The 19269-nt window shown below is 45.7% G+C and overlaps 1 protein-coding gene across 1 annotated transcript in view; it reads left to right on the top strand.

The window, feature by feature from the left end:
* Nucleotides 1–19269, top strand: part of LOC144144430 (uncharacterized) — a 70853-nt gene that overhangs the window by 35225 nt on the left and 16359 nt on the right. The window contains exons 3-5 of the mRNA XM_077675869.1: nt 792–869; nt 8524–8698; nt 16696–16778. Coding sequence (XP_077531995.1) covers nt 792–869; nt 8524–8698; nt 16696–16778 — 336 coding nt within the window. The remainder of the gene's footprint in view (nt 1–791; nt 870–8523; nt 8699–16695; nt 16779–19269) is intronic.

The following is a 19269-nucleotide window of genomic DNA, read 5'->3' as shown; positions in this document are numbered from 1 at the left end:
ATGATGGGGGATGGGGGACCGTTAGGGATGAGAAACTTGAGAATAGAACATAACTGGCTGTGAGCACGGTACTTGGCTGTAACAAGCACCTCGCTCGGGATGACTACAACAGTCGAGTCAGCTGTGATTTTTTTGGGTAATGAATTATTTTTCTCCTGGCACTGAGCAGCAGCACTCATTTGGTAACCTGGCGTTAAAGGTTTTCTTTTGTGTTGCCCGCGTGAAGTGCCTGCTTGCTTTGTCACATTCGATGGGTGACGCATGTAATTTATTTCTTGAAGCGGAGTGCTGACACGCGTCCAAGTTGTCGCGCTGTACGTTAAGAATCCGACGTTCCGGGAATTGCGAGCTCCACACCGTGGTGCATCCCATGTCCCGTTCCGCTCACGCCGAGGGACCGCTTTTATTTCTTCGAATTGCGAACCGCTAGTGCACGGCTAGCCTAGTCGTTCTCCGCTAAACGTGCTCTACAGGCATTACGCATTCGCAGTGTTCCGAAGTTAGTACGCGGTACGACAGCCGCATATTATAAAAAGTAGGTTTCGTCCTGTGCGCACAACATGGACATTCAGAACCGTACTAAGGATTATGGCAGATTACTTTATCATGCACAGGAGTCTCGGACAAACGGGCATTTGAAATTTCACCTTTGTCCCGAAATATACTGCGCATCGGACGTGTGTCTGCCGCATCGGGTATAACTGAAACGCGTGCTAGCACGCATTCCGAAAACGAACGCAAGAAACGGGTTCTCGTTTTCTGACGTTTTGACTCTTCCTCTGTCACCGCAGGGCCACATTTACCTCTCCTGCCAGTATGGCTGTGGAGGGGATGAAATGCTTATGGCGTTGGATAACGCCACCTGTTATGTAAGTATGTTTTACTGTTGATAAGATTTCTTTGTTTGAAAAAAAAGTTTGTTTTCGATTTTAATCATGTTGGTCAATACTCCGCGGGAACGATTGGTTTGGCTTTGGTTTGGTAGTTTGGCTTTCCAACAAAGCGTATTACTAAACCTATTTTCAAAGTGCAAATACTTTACTTTACGTCTTTAAATCCTAACCTAAATTGCGACAATTGGTCGTTATTTTACACTTTGCCGGCTTTTCTACATATGCAATTCTTCTGCTTTGTCGGCTTAGCCCCTCGCGACAATTCTCTACAATACAAATATTTATTAGACGCTGCCAGCCAAAATGAATATCGCCGAATTTGATCGAGTGATAAGCGAATTCGCACGGTGAGTATCGAGTAGAGTACAAAGGCAATTAAATAACTGTTCAGTAGTCATTCAGTAATGAGATATTTTCTTAAATAACAAAGCATAAGCCATTCCTAGCAACATTTAGATACAGAAGCCGAGCTGCGAATTAGTGAATACTGAACTATATATATTAATTGGTACTATGTATAGTCAGGTTCTGTGGTCGCTGATTTACTCCAGCGACTATCAGCGGGGGTGAAGGGATTCATCGTAAAAAGGAAAACAAACCCCATGAGTTTTACAAGGACTAAAAAAATACAATGATAGCATAAAGCATCCATAAAACGTTCCTAAAGTTCTTCTAAACCTTCGCAGTATTAAGGTGTATAAACTTACAAACTAGTCATGCAAAGTAGCTGCTTTAGAGCTGCACAAATACTAAGGTTAACCAGGTGCTGAATACACGCTGTATTTTTTTGTTAGAAGACGTAGGCAAATTAATTAGAACCAGGGCTTCTGAGGGATAAGGCGAATAAAAAGACATACATGTTGCTCCTACCTCGTGCCGGGAACGCAATTTCAGAAGGAAAACGCCCGTGCAAACACACTTGAATGAGCGGAGCCGTGAGATGTAAGTGTAAATATAGAAATGGGCTCTCACTAGGTGCATGGAACTCCAATGTGCTGAGATTTGAGGTTTACCTCCACTTCAACACAGAACAGTCTGAAAGAATTACTGGAGTTCAGCTCCTCAAAAAGTAATGTCACTTAAGCAGAGATAGAATACCACAGTTACCATAGAATACCATAGAATACCACAGATAGAATATCACACCCATGGTATAGAACATGCGCGTAAAGACATTGTGTAGTCAACAAATGTTCGACGTCTTCAAAGGAACCGACAGGTGAAAATTGTCGACCGTGAGCCACCTGCCCGACTGAAGTAGCATCAATTAAAACACGTTGCATCAAAATGCAGGACGAGGATGAGGAAATTCTTTTATTGAGTATCCTAGACGGCCCAAGGGGCTCAAGGGAGTGGTTCCTTCGTCACTGGCGCCCATATGTAGTCCGCCCCGCCGGTGCTCTGGACACCATGCATATGAAGCTGGAAATGGGTTTGCTAGAAACTTTGCGACTATTTATATTCGCATCTCACAGCTCAACTGCAGTTAGCTATGAGGCCCAAAAACCAAGGTGGTCGCTTCCCCCCATCATAGAGTTTCATACAATAACACTCTGGCGCTGCGGTCGTACGCCTCAATGGGCGTGATGGGTAGTTCTGGATTCGGATTGGCGCTCGATGGCTTGTGGAAGTTACTATGAATTGCAGGCAGTTTCGTTTTCGTTTTGAATTTACATGAACGCATTTGCCTACGCAGGGTGTTGGAAGAAGCTATCAAAAATACGTTTCTCCTTGAACTGTATGGCGCGCGCGCACTGACGCCGCCCTGAGTAGAATGTTTTATAACCGGAGCTGCGAATTGGGTGGCTTATCGATTCATTGCCGGCACAGTGAGCACAAAAACACAAATGACGGCGCTTTGTGCGGCGAAGTTGTCTGCGAATTAGGAGTTGCGGCGCTGCTCATTCGGCAGAGCAATGTATTGTCGAAGCTGACGACGCTTGCGAATCGCTTGGAACAGCCAAAACGTCCGTGCGAACGCCGGCCCCTACGGCGTAGACCAGCAGTACCGGCGGCCGATAGGAACGCAGCTTGATGAATGTCACTAATTCAGGCAAGAGTAACTCCTCCGAAGGTAATCGGTTTCTTTTTTTTTTTTTTTAATGAGCCCAAACGTTTCTCTTTCTATTACAAACCACCAGCGCCGAAACTTTTACAAGTAGTTTTTTAAAGAAGTCCGCGTCCTGCTGTAATTGGCGGCAAATGGCAAACCTGCTCCAAAACCTCCTCGACTCCACGTCTGCTTTTATTTAAACACGCCGTTTTATTTCGTACAAAACCAGTTTTTTGTCACTAACTTTCTTGTTCGCCATGTAATTTGTAAACGTAGAACCGGGCAATAAGAGTTTTTTGTCAAAAAACACAATTTCCGCTGCCAGAGGCCCGTTTCGATACCACGGAATCCGGTTCCAGAAGTACCCATCATTCCCATTGTAGCGTAAGCGCCACCACCGTGTTCGCGCTGACACTGGCGCCAGTTTCCCCTCTAGTTATTATTGTATGAAACGATATGCCCCCCATGACATGTAGTGACGATGCGACTTTTGATTTGTAACGAAGGGAAGGAAACATTGTTTCTTAGTGTGGTCTTGTCTAAGAAAACATAAAGTCGACAGATGGCTTGTCATTCGTGAGTCTATCTGCGTCGTTGGTTCCATTAACATCCGCTCATGAACCCCAGATTAAGGTAAACCATGTGGGGAAAAGCAAAGCAAAAGTGAACCCAATTCCAGCCGTAGCACTAAATGTACATACCACCAGAAGTAACACGGACAATATACAGGCACTGGACAAGCAGACTACACAGTTCATCGGCCTGCTCTGCTGCGTCCTCAACAGAAAAGGGGGTTAAAGATAACACCACCAAACTTGTCTAGGCTTGAATCAGTAGCCGCATTATCTACGCCGCATCTGACATGAATCTTAACAGGGAAGAAAAGGAGAAGTAAACAACATAATTAAAACAACATACAACGCAAGTGACAGGTTTGATTCCTCGGGCCTTCACAGCCACATCGAAGAACATATAGAGGCACAGTAGGCAGCACACACAAAAGGCTGTCCAAAATCCCTACAGGGCGTAACAACCTAAGACAACTTTGCATCCCTTACGAATCGACACATGCAGAAGCAGTGAACCTACCCGCCGTACAACGAGGGCAACTATGCCCTGCTTCACCACACTTATACATGGATCCAACGGAGAGTGAGAGGCAACACTTTAGTTCAAAAGCCGTCTATGCCAGGGTGGTGGCAAGAGGCTGCACTCTCTGGTGACGATGGCGCCTCTGGCCATGAAGCTTTGTTGAGTCGCAGGTGAGAGCAGCCCAACGCTGCCTCCCACTACTCCAGGGTTGGGAAAATGATGATGTTGACAAGACCACATGTGATGGCGAACTGTGAACGGAATTTCACAATGAGTGTATGGTGAAGCGGAGAATAACAAAGGGTGTATATGATGGAGTACCACCATATAAGAAAGAGATTCTGTTTGGAAAGTCGTGGCCGTGGTGGTATCGGACCACACCGGACAAACCCTGCTTTCAGCGAAAATACATCTGCAGAACGGGCGTAAATGTTTCTAGTTATCAACACAACTCGAGCCAGATGCATATATAACAAGCGACTCCAAAGCCTACATACACAGCTATAGGAAAGGGTAGATTTTAAATACTACACCTATGAGCACTTAACTATAGGACAACTAACTCCTGCACGCGAAGACTTGCGGGCAACGAAGCAACTGACACGGCTGCTTGCGAGATCGTCACCCTAGCAGAATTAAACGCTCCTCTAGCCGCAACAGAGCGCTTACGCAAATTCGACACCCAAAACCTATACAGAGAAGTTCAGCAGACTTGGAAGCGGCAAATTCCCACCTAGACAATTTGCATTTAACTCTAAAAAGGCCAAGGCACGGGGAGAGATTGCTTCCTTTAACTATAGGACCATGACTTCACCCAAATTACAAAAATTAACAAACCGTGTAACGCCCTGCATTTTAACAAAAATGCATAGCTGGCGGAAGCAACACATTCAATCGGTACAATACGGTAGATGGAGATAATTGGTCAACAGAATTTTGAACAACCAATAAATAGAAAAAAAAGAACAATTAAAAAAACTGAAAAAAGTGGTCTGACTAAATAAAAAAATACGCATCTGATACACACCCGCAAAAAAAAATCAAGAATAAACGAAAGAGCCCAAAAAAGATCGTTTCAAATACCAATAATATAGCGACAATGAGCAAATCGTGTTACGTCCTGCATTTTCATACAGGTGTATAACTGGCGGAAGTAAAACATCTGTTCGTTATAATAGCCTAAGCGGAGACAACTGATGGAAAAGAATTTTGAAAAACCAAAAACAACAAAAATAGGAAAAGTAAAAAATTTACCGAAACGATCAGGTGAATGGAAAAATATACATCTTATACATCTCCTCCAAAAACCGAAGACTAAACAAAAGAGAGTCTGAAAAATAAAGATCGAACTACGAATAAACAAATAGCCAGATTCAGCAAACAGCGTAACGCCCTGCATTTCCACAAAAATGCATAAGTGTCGGAAATAAAACATTTAATCGCTTGGATAGCCTAAATGGAGCTAATGGTCGACATAGTTTTGAAAAGGAAAAAAAAATTAGAATAACAGAATCAATCAAAATTTTACAAAAAAGATCAAGCAGAAACGATCAAAAACATGCATGTGATACATCTCTTCCAGAAACCGCAGTAAAAATTTAAAAAAAAGGGAACAGATCTTTAGAGATACGTATAAGGATAGCGAGAACAGACCAACCCTCTACTACACTTTAAACCTGCGGGAAGACACATAATTATCGAGGTAGAGGCACTGAATCGCTGTAATACGATAATTAAATTTACATAAATGGCGAAAAGAAATTAAAACTTCAAACAATAAAAAACAACGCCTTTGCTCGCTCATAGCCAAGTCTGTGTGTAAAAAACTCACACTATCTACAAGTGGCATGAGAATGCTGCGAATTATTAGAGAATTCCCGGAATTTATGCAGATTTTACTCGCTTAAGGAAATGAAGGTCGAGCGAAAGACAACTCATGCACAGCCTTAACCAAAAAAAAAAAAAACTCCCACCTCCCCTCGCGTGAACCCCTGTGTAGATGCGACGCGTAGGCGGAGCGGCGAAGGGACCGCGTTTTATAGCGCGCATAACGTTGAGGGGACTGCGTAAGCCGGTCCCAGTCGATGACGACGTTGGCGTACTTGTAAAGCGGCGTGGACTCTAGGTGTTTGAGCCAAGCGTGGATGTTGCTTCGCCGGAGAACGGCACACCGGTTACATGCGCAGCGCGCCCGAAGGAGAGGAAACCGCGGAAGAGAGAGTACTGCACATGCGCCGGCCCCAGCGCGTCTGCCGCGGCTATGACGCAACGTGCCGCAGCTATGACGCAACACAATCCAACACAATCCACTTTAATCCGATCCAATCCAAATCCCATCCAATCCAATCCAATCCAAGCCAATCCAATCGAATCCAATCCAATGCCCCTCGCGAGAGAGTGTTCGCTATCGGAGAGGAGAGGGGGTGAGCGGCGGAGAGCGCAGCTGGCGCGGCGAGGAGAATGGGGGAGGGATGGACAACGCCGCCGACGACGACGACGACGGCGACGACGACGACGCCGAAGGGACAAGGCGAGTGAATCAGATGCTCTGCATCTAAAAATACCTGACAACCCTGAAACGAATACAATTTACCGGAGCAGGGCGGGCAGGGGCTGAAATTGAGCGAGGAACGCAGGTTCTGATGAGAGACACGTGGGCGGACAGCTGCTGCGCGGTAGAGCGCACTCTCCCTGGTGGCGAGGACTGTTCAGTTTGGGCGAGCTATGTACTATTGTGAGCAATATGAAAGGGAACACAGGAACGCATAGAAAACATCCTCGTACCCAGCTATGCGTAATACGCAGCGGCCGCAATCGGAAACAAAGTGGAAAGTGGGACTCTGTTCTAACAACTGTTCCCATTCCCGCCGTGCGTCTTATCGGCTGTCGGACGATACAATTATATCAGCGAAATGACGTAACCTGCCGCTTTGTTGAAATGCCAGCGTGGTGGGAGTGCCAGCAGTTAGTGGAAGAGCTCCCTCCTTCCCCACTTTGTTTGTAACAGCAACCGGGAAGGGCGGTTTGCCGAGGCGGTGCTAGACACTCCTCCGAAAGGGTGAGGGGAGGACTGCCAAACCCAGACGAACCTGCAGCAGACACGTGTGAAAAAATTAAAGGCGTTCCACTCAATGTGAATACTGTACGGAGAGCAGATCACTTATTCACCATAATGGGCTTTGGCGCAGTTATCCGCTCACTCTTACCACCCATTACGCTCTTTGCCACCCTGTCTCATTCTTCTCCTGATGAGTTCAAAGGAGATTTGAGCAATGCATATCAAATTTCACGCCTTCGCAGTGATCGCGCGCCCCTTGCCTTAAACTGCGCCAGAGTGAGTTCTGTTCTTTATATGCTTGCTTTTCCTCCCGCACGTGCCGGCGTTGCACTGCCACTTTTTTTTCGCTTACTATCGTAAATACCAACCCACCTAACTAAGTGAACGCGGGCGCTGCCGTTAAATTACGTATGTTTTGCTTCAAATGTACCTCCAGTATTTTTTGCGCTGAACAACGGGGAGATGTATGACAACCGCCAGTGTTTCACGAGTTTCGAACGCTTACGAATATATAAACCGCTTGGCTTTCGAAGCCTCTGGGCTACGCCGCGTCGACGGAAGACCATGTGGCTCTGCTTGGGTATAGCGAGCGAGCTACGACGACATGGCGAGCCCCTAACGTGCTTTGCACTTAAAACCTCCCTTGGCGTCTAGTGGCCCCCGAGAACGGAAATGCAAAACCAGGCACCCATGGAAGCAACCACAGAAGCCCAGCACGCGTTGCGTGCTGCATGTATCTTAAGGTCATCCGTCGTTGTCCTCGTTGCGTGTATCATCCGAACCACCTGACATGTGCGGGGGAAGTTCAAACACGATTTCCAACAACATGTTCGGCGGCGCCGACGCGTTACATGACAACGGCAGAGCAGCGTGTGCTGCCGTGCGTTCGCTGATCACGCTATCACTTCTTCAGACACAATAGCTTTGCGCCTGGACCAAGATAACTGCAGTTCGCTCTGCGCACAAATTTTGCTTTAGGGAGTATCGTAATCGTCATGAATATACTAAAGTGCATATCGATTGCGTTTATTGCTGCAATTGAAAGGAAGGCGGCCAATAGTCGCTACACTGCTGTAAGTACGTAATTTGAGCGCTGGAATAACGCAAAGACTGAGAAAGAGAAAATTTCCTTGAGCAAGTTTCTAAGTTGTCTGATTGACATAGACCAGCGATTTCTGCCTGAAGTGCTTTATGACCCCGTATTTTAAGTACTAGATGTGTTTGTTGACTGCGATCTGAAAGCATTTAGGATTTTGAAAACATTAAAAAGATGTCGCAGGTCCCATTTAAGTTATATGTACAACTAATTTGTATAAAGTATAACGTTCATCAAATGAACATAGCCAACGGTAAAATTGTGACAAACAATGAGATACCCGAATGCCCTATACTTCCATTATAAGTGTTCTTTTCGTGCTACATTTCAGCTACATCCTCCAAATGAGACGACCGAACTTCTCATTGAAGAAATGTATAACAATACGGAACCCCACAACAATGAAACCGGCATCTGCTTTAATGGAGAATGCATTCCACGGCTGACTAACGCTTCAGAGTCCTCCACGCAATCATCCCCGACCCAAAGCAGTATTAACCAATCAGGTGACGAAACAAAAAGCAATGTCTGTCTGTCTGTCTGTCTGTCTGTCTGTCTGTCTATCTATCTATCTCTCTCTCTCTCTCTCTCTATCTATATATATATATATATATATATATATATATATATATATATATATATATATATATATATATATATATATATACCAGTTCATTTCCGTACCGAACCGGTTCACGAATTGGTTCGATCGATGAGTTGAATTATCACTGAAATTAGAAAAAAAAACATTTATAGTTTAAAACTACATTCAAATCAAAATAACACAAAATTTCAAGATTCTGCTGTTCCCCAAGGGCAGGGGCACACTTGCATAGAAAAATTTAAACAATTACGAGATATTAGAAAAACAGATGAAGTGGCGACGATGTACCGCCTACTTTCTTGCCCAGAATTTATGTTTTCCTAGCGAGTATTCATAAAGCCGCCGCCAAGAGATGTGACAGTGGGATATATTTTCTGCCCTTTCCTTTTTTTTGTTGAAATCGCAATCGTCACTACGGAATCGCTCATTACGCTAAGCTTGAAGCCTTAAATTTAGGCCTGCGTGCTGACGCGTTCAAATACCAGCGCTTGATACCAATGGCGCACATTCTTTATATTTGTAACAAAACAGAAAATCCGACAACAGGCACATAAACCTACCAATGAATTAGATTATTTGGTCCCCCTGAATAATTGTTAGCTGTCACCTTATCGAATGTGTTAGCCACACTTTTGTTAAAAGTAAGCTTTAGTTAACGCTCAGTCACTGTATTATTGCTCTAACCTCTGCAATTCCTTTTGTGATAGCTATACCGGATGTGTGCATTACAATCAGTATGTCATCGTACCGCCTGACTCCCGGCCATCGTTCCGTGTGCTACATTGCGGAATCTTATAATAGATTATGCTATTACAAAATGTAAAGGAAATTTGACGCGCGGAGCATGAGATGAGACTTTTTTGGGTGGGCGCTCTTTAATTCGTCCACAGCAGTTCTCCCGTCCGGAAGGAGTCACAGTAGAAGTAATGTAGCGAGTTGGGCAGCCGGTACAAGTGCACCTTAGAAAAAAAGCAGATCTGAAAGACACAACTGTATCAGCAGCAAACGGCTTAACCACTTGTCAAGTATTAACAATTGGCAGGTGTCGGACCTTTTAAACAAATTACGAAATGCAAAACGTTTGCACACATCGGGTGTGGGCTTTTGCTGTTACGCAGTGGAGCACTACTGCAGCCTGATTGCTCCGATAAAGTCGCAGCTAGGGAAGGGCAAAGTCGTTTTATATCCCCTGCAAGCTGCCGAAATTGACATTTCGTATGGTCAGCCAGCACTACGCTCGCGCTTCAAGCAGCTACAGACCATTGCTACATTGGTGCTCATTCATTTCCCCTTTTGTTACATGGAGCGTGATAGTGTTCAATTCACCCGCCGTGGTGGCTCAGTGGCTAAGGCGTTGCGCTGCTGAGCACGAGGTCGCGGGTTCGATTCCCGGCCGCGGCGGCCGCTTTTCTGATGGAGGCGAAAAGCAAAAACACCCGTGTGTACGAGATTTCGGCGCACGTTAAAGATCCCCAGGTGGTCAAAATTAATCCGGAGCCCTCCACTACGGCGTGCCTCATCGCCTGCGTTGCGTCGGCGCGTTAAACCCTACAATCAATCGATAGTGTTCAATTGTCTGGAGGGGAAAGTGCGCGAGCGGGTACGAAGTTGATGGTACGTGAAAGAAGAAAAGGCGTGAACTGCTTTGACTGTGCAATATCAACAACGGAGGGTCGGACCGTTTCGGCATGAACCGGTAACCATTATTTCTTTTTTCGGTTCAGTTCCGGTTCGGATTCACCGTGCTCAAAAAATGACGGTTCGGGTTCGGGTTCAGTTCCGGCAAAAGTTCCGGTTCAGTTCCGTTTCGACACCCTGATATATATAGTAAGGAAATGAGGGGCTCGTTGAGGAAATACAGAAAGATAGGTCGGCAGTCTAGAACGCCAAAGGAGGCATAGGGGTGTGGTTAGGCTCTTTTTGTAAAGACGATAGTCGTTCTTGGGCTACTTAAGCCCAGAAATTTTGGTCTGTCTGTATGTCTGTCTGACTGTCCGTCTGTCTGTCTGTGACTAGATTCAGCCACCCGGCCAAAGCAAAACAATGCCTACGCAATAGTCTTATATAGTCACAGCTAAATCTACCCGTCTACGTCCGGTGTAATGTTCATACCTGTCAACATTGTTGAAGAAGAACAAGACATTACGCAAATATGAGACAACAAATCAATACATAAGTGATATTTGCAGTGTTCCTTTATAAAAAAATCAAACATGCTTGACTTTTGTGAAATTAAATACTTCATCAACTGCAGCAAAAGAATTCCCTCCGCCGTCGCCTGCTGTCGCCCGCGCCATAGCTTCTGGCGCCATTTTAACAAATCAACCGGCAACAGTTACGCAAGGTTCCACTAGATAGGTTCCATGTTCTGCTTGCAACGCACGTGGAGTAGGGAAACCCGGTTCTATAAACGTTGAAGTAGGGCGCCTCGATTAACGCGCGTCTTCACCGTACGGCAGCGTTCGCATCGAGACACCCGGTCTGGAGAAGTGGAACGCGGGGAATTTAAAATGATTTAAGCAAACCTTTGGCGTCTTTACATTAGGAGGAGCGCGACGCGAGAGGAACAACATGAGAGGTGAGCGGGAAAACGAAGGGAGGCATGTACTTCGCAAAAGCGGATAAAGACTATCGTCTTTTGACGGCATTTGCAACGAAAGGAGCAGATACGCGGCCACTTTTTTACTACGGGTAATGAAGTTAACATTTTTTTAAATATACGGAAGAAAGAAAGAAAGAAAAACACGCGCCCAGAGTGGGGACCGAACCCACGCCTTTCGATTAGATCTCGAATGCCTTACCAATTCGGCTATCTGGGCGACTGTGTTCTCCTTCACTTTCTGGACTATTTATATTTACTGCAGGCGCCCCGCCTGCAGAACTCTAGCCAAAGTCCAAGCTCCTCTTGTGACGAAAACAAACAACACGAAGTGTCCTGTAGCGGCGCTGTTACCATGGAAGTCATAGGCCTTTTAAAACATGATACGGCCCCGCGAAGGTCTTAACACGGAATAAGAACCAAGGGAGCCAACCTTGCCTAATGACGCCTTCTTTCGCAAAAAGAGGGCGCAATGTGTTCTCGTTGGCGGTTCAGAAAATACTCGTAATACCGTAAGCATTTTTGGGATCTCTTCAGCGCCGCTCACCTGGTGCTCTCCCCCAGTGTTATTCAACCGCTCACCCGCCCCCTGTAGGCTGCTCTTCCGCGGCCGAAACGACATTCCCCGCGTCCCCGAGAGATGTAGCCGGATGTTAGAGGGTGTGCGGGAGTACGGAGATCGCGTGACAATGCGAAGGAAGGGGAGATGTTGCGTGACTAGTGCGCTGGTGCTTGGACACGAGAAGGACTTAAGTGACGGGCGACGACGAAGTCGGTCAGTGCTGTTGTGTGATGAGTCTGATGACTGCGATGATGTGAGCAAAGTTCATTACAAAGCCGTAGTGCACGTCTGTTCCTTTTCATGGGGTCGGGAGCAAGTTCACAAAGTTTGCCGGCTGTGAGATTCGAATGTGCTTCTGTTAGGATCGAATGCAGGCATTTATCTCACTACACTATAATATTTCGTGGCCGAAAGAGGCAAAAAACGGCTCTGAGTCTATCACATTTCGCAGCCATAGTGATGGGGCAACCATAACAACCCTGCAATAAATACCATGTAATAGGGATGGGGCAACCATGTAATAAAAATGATGCACCCCTGCTTCTAACAACGACGGGAAGCTTTCTCGGGATGGATTCTTTGGTTGGCCGATCCCACACTGCGAGTATGTGCTGGTCTGGAGGTACGCACCCCTTTTCTAGAATACCCACAGCGAGGAGGAGGAGGAAAAACTTTATTGATGGCGAAAAAATAGATATTTGTCTTCCCAAGTGAGAGGAGCTCTCATTACAGAGCGCCTGTAGCTTTGGCTGTCGCTCGAGTCCTCTAGACCAGTCTGCGCTGATCTTCCAGGGTCGAGCTGGACAGCACGGCTTCCCACTGTTCAGTCCTTCGATTGTCGTTCACAGGCACTGTCCATAGCTTCGGGACAGGCGCATGTGACGTGGTAGAGAGTGGCTTTTTCTCACCCGCATAGTGGGCATTGATTTGAAGGTAGACTGCAGGGTATATCGAGTGAAGGAGGCTGAGATGTGCGTACGTATCTGTCTGCAACAGGCGTCATTCTACTGTTTGCTCTTTGGTTACGTGTTTATGCGGCGGAGGAAGAGAGCGGCGCCTTAAACGGGCGAATGTTGGGTCAGTATTTTATGAGCGATCTTAAATGTTCGGCCTTTGCTAAAGCTGCGACAAGCTGCTTGTGAGTCGTATCTGTTGAGTGCTTTTGAGTGCTTTTGAGTTTGAGTATCTGTTGAGTGCGTTTCGGTGACTGTAGGGTGTGCACTCGGCAGGCCTAACGTTTGGGTTTGGAGTGTACGGCGTGAATCGGTACCTGCTGCTTGGCGTTCACTGAGCAATTTTTTAAATGTGTGCCTGTTTGAGGTGTTAAACCATAAAATGTGACGTTAAGCCTGACATCGTAATCGTAAAAATGGGAAGTTAAGCCTAACGTCTTGTGGCTAACAGCTTTAAGGTACGCAGAGCAATACTATTCTCATCCTACGTCGGCCTGTGGGTAACGGCTGTCGATGTTCACTTCACAACTTGATGTTAAGCCTATTTAAGCCATGCTGTCGCGCGCCTGCGTCGCCTCCTCCCTCTGCTGCTCATCCGGAAATTGCGCGCGCTGCCTCCTATTCAGCTGCTGGTCAGGTGAAAAGCGCGAATGTCATTTAATCACACCCTTACCTTGTACCAGTGCCCGTGCTCTGGTTACTGCAGTGGCGCCAAAATGGCCGCAACCACTAACTAATGAAGACCATTGGTGCTCTTGCTTGGGCAAAGAATGATATAAGCGGGTTCATCCCCACAATGCTCGGGTCGAACTTCCTCGAGGCATCGGTAAAATAATAGAATGCACAAAAAAATTTTAATTGGTAAACCTCCGCGCTTTCAGTTCCCATAAATTGCCCAAAGCAACAATGACCAGGACCTGATTGTTTTCTAATTTTGGCTCCCTGCAGAGACTGCCAGGGAAATGATTTTGCCCTTTCAATTCGTGAATTCATCAAGCTGAATTGTTCTACAGCGAAACTGTCTGTGTACATGTGGGTTCTGCAAAAAAAACGTGTTTCAAGTAAAAAACCCAATAGCTAGTGTTTTGTTTCCTTCTCAAGAGCTGTTGGTGTGGCATTTTGCCGGTGTTTTTTCCGACCAGCTTCAAGTTATTCAGGAGCAATATTTTGGCAGGTGTCTTTCTAATCTACGCAGAGAGAGAGAGAGAGAGAGAGAGAGAGAGAGAGAAATATGCTTCATTTGAAGAGAAAGGAGAAGTCGACTCAGCCTATAACCGCCTCTCCGGTTGAGGGCACCTCATTCAAGACTCAAGGTAGGAGGAGGATAGACAGAATAAAGAATAGACAGAAAAAGAGATAGAGAGGGAGAAGATTATGTCGGTTCACAAGCCGCGCAGTATGGGCAGCAATGAAAGCACCATAGCCGGTCCGAGAGTCCCGTGTCCTATAAAAAGTCCATTGGGCGACGGGACGCTTTTTCGCGCTTGAAGGACAACATTCCGGGAGCAACAGCAAATGCACATCGCAGGTTGCGCATCTGTACAGTCTTGCACGGGTGGGGGGATGTAGAAAGGGGGGTGGGGGGGCGGAGGCGTGCACAAGCAGCCAGGCTTAGGTACTGTGCGGCTCAAGGGTTCTGTGCTTCGGCGTGTGAGCGGCGCTCTCCCGCCTGCAAGTGACGACTCCCACTAAGCCGGCAGACAGGTTTTATTGCGTATCATTCTTCGCCGAGTACCCCCACCGCCAGGACCATGTAACGCCCTGCTTTTCCACAAAAATGCAGATACCGCGGAAGTTTCACCTGTAATCGCTATAGTACCGTAAATGGAGATCATTTGTTGCACGAAATTCTGAAAAACAAAAAAAAAAAACAAAAAAAAAACAAAAATTGCGGGAAATGGCGAAAGGTGCAACGCTCCGCCGTTCCATAATAATGCAGATTTCGCGAAAGTTCCACCTGCAATCGTTATAATACCGTAAATGAAGATGATTGATTAAACAAAATTTTGAAAAAATAAAAAAATAAGAAAAATATAACCCAAAGACCGAAGCTGGCGAACCGTGTAACTCCCTGCATTTCCACAATAAGGCAGATTTCGGGGAAGTTCCCAATGTAATCGTTATAACATCGTAAATGGAGCTAACTGGTCAGACGAAATGTTCAAAAACTAAAAACTAAAACCATATTAAAATATAACGGAAAATGGCAAAACGTATAACGCATAGCATTTCCATTATAATGCAGATATCGCGATAATTTCACCTACAATCGTTATAATAGCGTAAATGGAGATTATTCGCCGAACAGGATTTAGAAAAACCAAAAACTTTGGCCGTAAAACAAAATTCACACTCAAGACAAGCGGCATGAGAATGCTACGCATTAGTACATAATTATCTGAATTTCTGCAGAATTTATACCTCCCCTTTGATCTCCCCCTACATTTCTCACCGCGACACTGCTTTGTATCCAGATGTACCCTGTGACTGGGCATAGGGATATCCGGGGTACATCCTTCCCTTCTTATTCATTTTAGGGGCGTAGCCCCTTAGGGGCTGAAGCTGTTGGCATGTCCTGTCGTCGTCGCCGTCGTAATCGTTGTCTCATGTAGTCACGGCACTAAAAAAACCCGGAACACAAGTTAACACCTCGCGCTAGAGGGCTCCATGCTTCAAAGACACGAGACTTTTACAGCAAAGCTGCATACCTGTAACCCCCAATGGTTTCTTCTCCGTTTGCAAAAACGCCAAGGCGCCAAGAATACGTTCATACACTGCATGCTTCGCCCTTCCCCAGGTTTTACCGTAGCTGAGATGGCACGAGAATTGTTATTGTATTTTCTTGTTGATTAAATGCATGTAAATAACACGGAAAAAATCAAATCAGTCAAAAGATAAAATTGTTGAGCCATTAGTAAATGTTTCAATTCAGTATAGGTATAGCTGGTTATGTGGTTCATTGTCGAGGTCTACCCAGGCCAACGAGAACCGCCAACAGCAGGCTGTGAAAACTTGTTGACAAAGAAACGAATGCAAGTGCTCTTTTTTTCTGGCCTGTTTCCCCTTCTCTCCATGTTGCCAAATGAGGTGCCAATAAATTACTAACAAAAATCATTTCCCATTTCCTATTTCTGTAGGAGTCCGCTAGCAGTTTACAAGCCCACTTCACAGCAAACAGTGCATGTTCTAATCATTATGCCGTAATAACACGGTGCTACATATTCAATCATTTGCTTCTTCTCTCGTAGGAAGTATCAATCCCTTTCTTGGAGTGAACAAGCTGCCTTGGTAAACAGTGAGGTCACAGTTTTTTAATCAATAAAAAATAGAGAACCGATGACGTGCCCGTTGTGCTGGTACGCGATTTCAACGTTGTCGATTCACGGCCCGATGCGGCCTGAGTGGTCTGCTGTCCTCCGTGGTCAAGCGGTTTTGGTTGCTTTGTAACACAGACAGCACGATGACTAGGATGCGGCAGAGAAACGGACCGCCCCACGTTTATCCGCAGGAATACAGCTCCAGTTATTCCAATTTTCATTCTACTGACCAGCTAAGAAGTATCCTAAATAGCAAATTAGAAACAAGCGTGCTTTGTTCCCTCCACACCTTGGACTACGTCTAGCTTCGCTGGTCATCCATTTCTACAGAGTGGAACGGCCCAGAATTTGTTCCATTTGCATCAAGCATATATATAAGCTAGCGTTCTAACACAACTGGCGGGAAGTCAGGTCAAATAGGTTTATTTGACGTTGGTACACGACTCAAGGTGCTATTTTCTCTTCTAGTTGAAGGCCAAACGCAAGAAACTGATGTGCTTACGACACCAGCCGATGCTGACCCTTATGACTGCAGAAATGCCACGCAAGCGGTAAATATAAAAAAAATTCTGCATGATTGGCTAATATATATAACCATGGTTGACACCCTCTTATATTGCTCCCTCTGCGCCGACGTTGGTGCAGTAGTGATTAATTCAAGCGCTTTCAAAGATGGCCAGAAAGGCCGCGTATATCCATGAACGCTTGATCATGACACAGAAACATACCTGCACATTAACATCATCACCCATTGTTCACTATATGATCTGCAGAAAATACCAAACGGTAGTGACTAGTTCCATTGATCACTTGAAAACGTTGTCCTAAATTTTCACTTCGCGCTTCGTCCCCGCCGCAATATTGGAGTGTTGGTCTTGCTATGTCAGGAAGTAGCAAGGTTTGCATTGTCGTGGGACAAAAACATCTAATATTTCGCACTGGCAACTGAAAGTACTTTCGTTTATAAGAACTGTTTTTTTTTTTGTATACTGTGTGTGCTCCGAACAAAGAAAGGTTTTTCTACTTCAAAAAATTTTGAGATTGACCCCAGGCCCTAGCGTGTCTGAGGCAGGATGATTCACAACCGGCTGCAAGGGTTAGTCGTTAACAAGTTACGTATGCGGGTTGCATATTGAAATGTTCTACCTAGGTTAATAATTCGGAAGCTGAGAAAAGTTCATCTCAGCACATACTTTTCACTTCGAATCGAAACAGCCGCCCTCGAAATACTCGCCGTTGCACCTTGATGCAAATCAGGCGGGATTATCCGGAAATACATGGGTATGCGTCATGTACATTTTTGTGGTCATCTGCACCAGGTCAATGCCCATATTACACACGTGGCACAAACACTGATGATTTATAACATAAATGGAATGGAATGGGTGACTTTATTAGGAGAAGGCCAATAGGCCGTGGGCCCCCCGCGGTGGCTCATTGGCTAAGGCGTTGCGCTGCTGAGCACAAGGACGCGGGCCCGATCCCGGCCGCGGCGGCCGCTTTTCTGATAGAAGCGAAAAGCAAAAAAGCCCGTGTGCACGGGATTTCGGCGCACGTTAAAGAGCCCCAGATGGTCAAAATTAATCCCGAGCCCTCCACTACAGCGCGCCTCATCGCCTGCGTTGTGTCGGCGCGTTAAACCCTACAATGAATCTTAAAACCAATAGGCCCTGTTGTAGGACATGGGAAAAAGGGTAAGGAAAGATGGTTCATATGAATCTTTTCACTGCACTGTGAACGTTTACTTATCTCGGTATGTCTAGTTACGCCCATAGGGGTACCATATGCACAGTTGAAGTAGTGGCAAGGACACTCTGATTCGACGGTCGTGGGTATCCAAAAGAAGCCGTTCAGGAGCCACAAATAATGTGTTTGGGGGACCATTTAGAAAGGGGGTGAACGATCCGCCATCATGCTACATTATAGAGACTTGTTTTTAGACCGAATTCTGTAATTTGCTGTAACATTTGGGGGCTGTTGATGAAATGTTGCCTCTTTAGCTAACGTGTCCTGCATTTCATAAAGGTGAAGCTAAAAAAATTACAGATGGCACTTAAGCTTCCTTACGTGGTTTCAATGCGAACTCATTATAGCAGTGGTAATTGGTTAATCGGCCCTGATCATCTGACGGTAGCCGTAATTTTACTGACCAATTCCTCTGAGTAGGTGTCTAGGGACTATGGGTGGGTGTGTTGGGGTCGCAGATAAATAAAAATTGGCTAGTCGGACGCTTGCTTCTGAAGGCAGTGGCCATCGTCTTTGGCCGATTGCCTCGAGTCGAAATGTCCCCAGTCTGAAGACGATTCCGGACTATGTACTGAGAAGTTAGGATACTGTAATATATCTTCATAGAACCAGCATTACACACACGCAATGCAGCAGTAGAGAATCTCTAGCGGTAACTACATTGATTAGGCCTTCAAATCACGTCATCAGAGTGATATGAACCACGAAAGCCGTGTTGTCGACATCGACCAGTCCCCTTAAAAGCACGTTAGCAGTTCAAATACCATTGGAAACTTCGTACTCAAAAGCAATATTACGGCCGCGTCTTGGAACCAGCACGAAACACTCGCGATGTAGCACTAATGTGTCGCAATGTCAAGCCAAAATGCTCTTGCATTCGAATCCTGCAAGCAGCTTACGTGTATACCTCTGAAACCGTTGTTCGTAGGGCATATGTGTTGAGTAGTTTAAGGGACTTAAGTTTAAGTAGTTTAAGGGTTTAAGGGACACTGAAGTCAATATACAAGTTGCACTCGATCGCTAGATTAGATCACCCAAAACACAAATATACCATTCTTGCAACTAGAATATTTTAATAAGGCACAATATTGCGAAAACGTGATGGCAGCTGTCGCTGCCACAGGGTATTGCTTGTATTCACTGGCGAGGCGCGCTTGCAGGCAACCGTGTGAGTGCGCCGTCACTGGTTACCTTGGGCTGCGCGGGATGGCGGTACTTGTCCGTGCTGAGCACATGACCGTGTTGCACGTTATAATCTCTACCCCACCGAACGCAAAGTATTGTATCGAGTCTAAT

Source organism: Haemaphysalis longicornis, unplaced genomic scaffold (assembly GCF_048455015.1).
Source record: "Haemaphysalis longicornis isolate Haplotype H1 unplaced genomic scaffold, Haemaphysalis longicornis Haplotype H1 scaffold_7, whole genome shotgun sequence".
NCBI lineage: Eukaryota > Metazoa > Arthropoda > Arachnida > Ixodida > Ixodidae > Haemaphysalis > Haemaphysalis longicornis.
The sequence above is the reverse complement of the archived record's forward strand: the minus strand, read 5'-3'. Positions and strand labels throughout refer to the sequence as shown.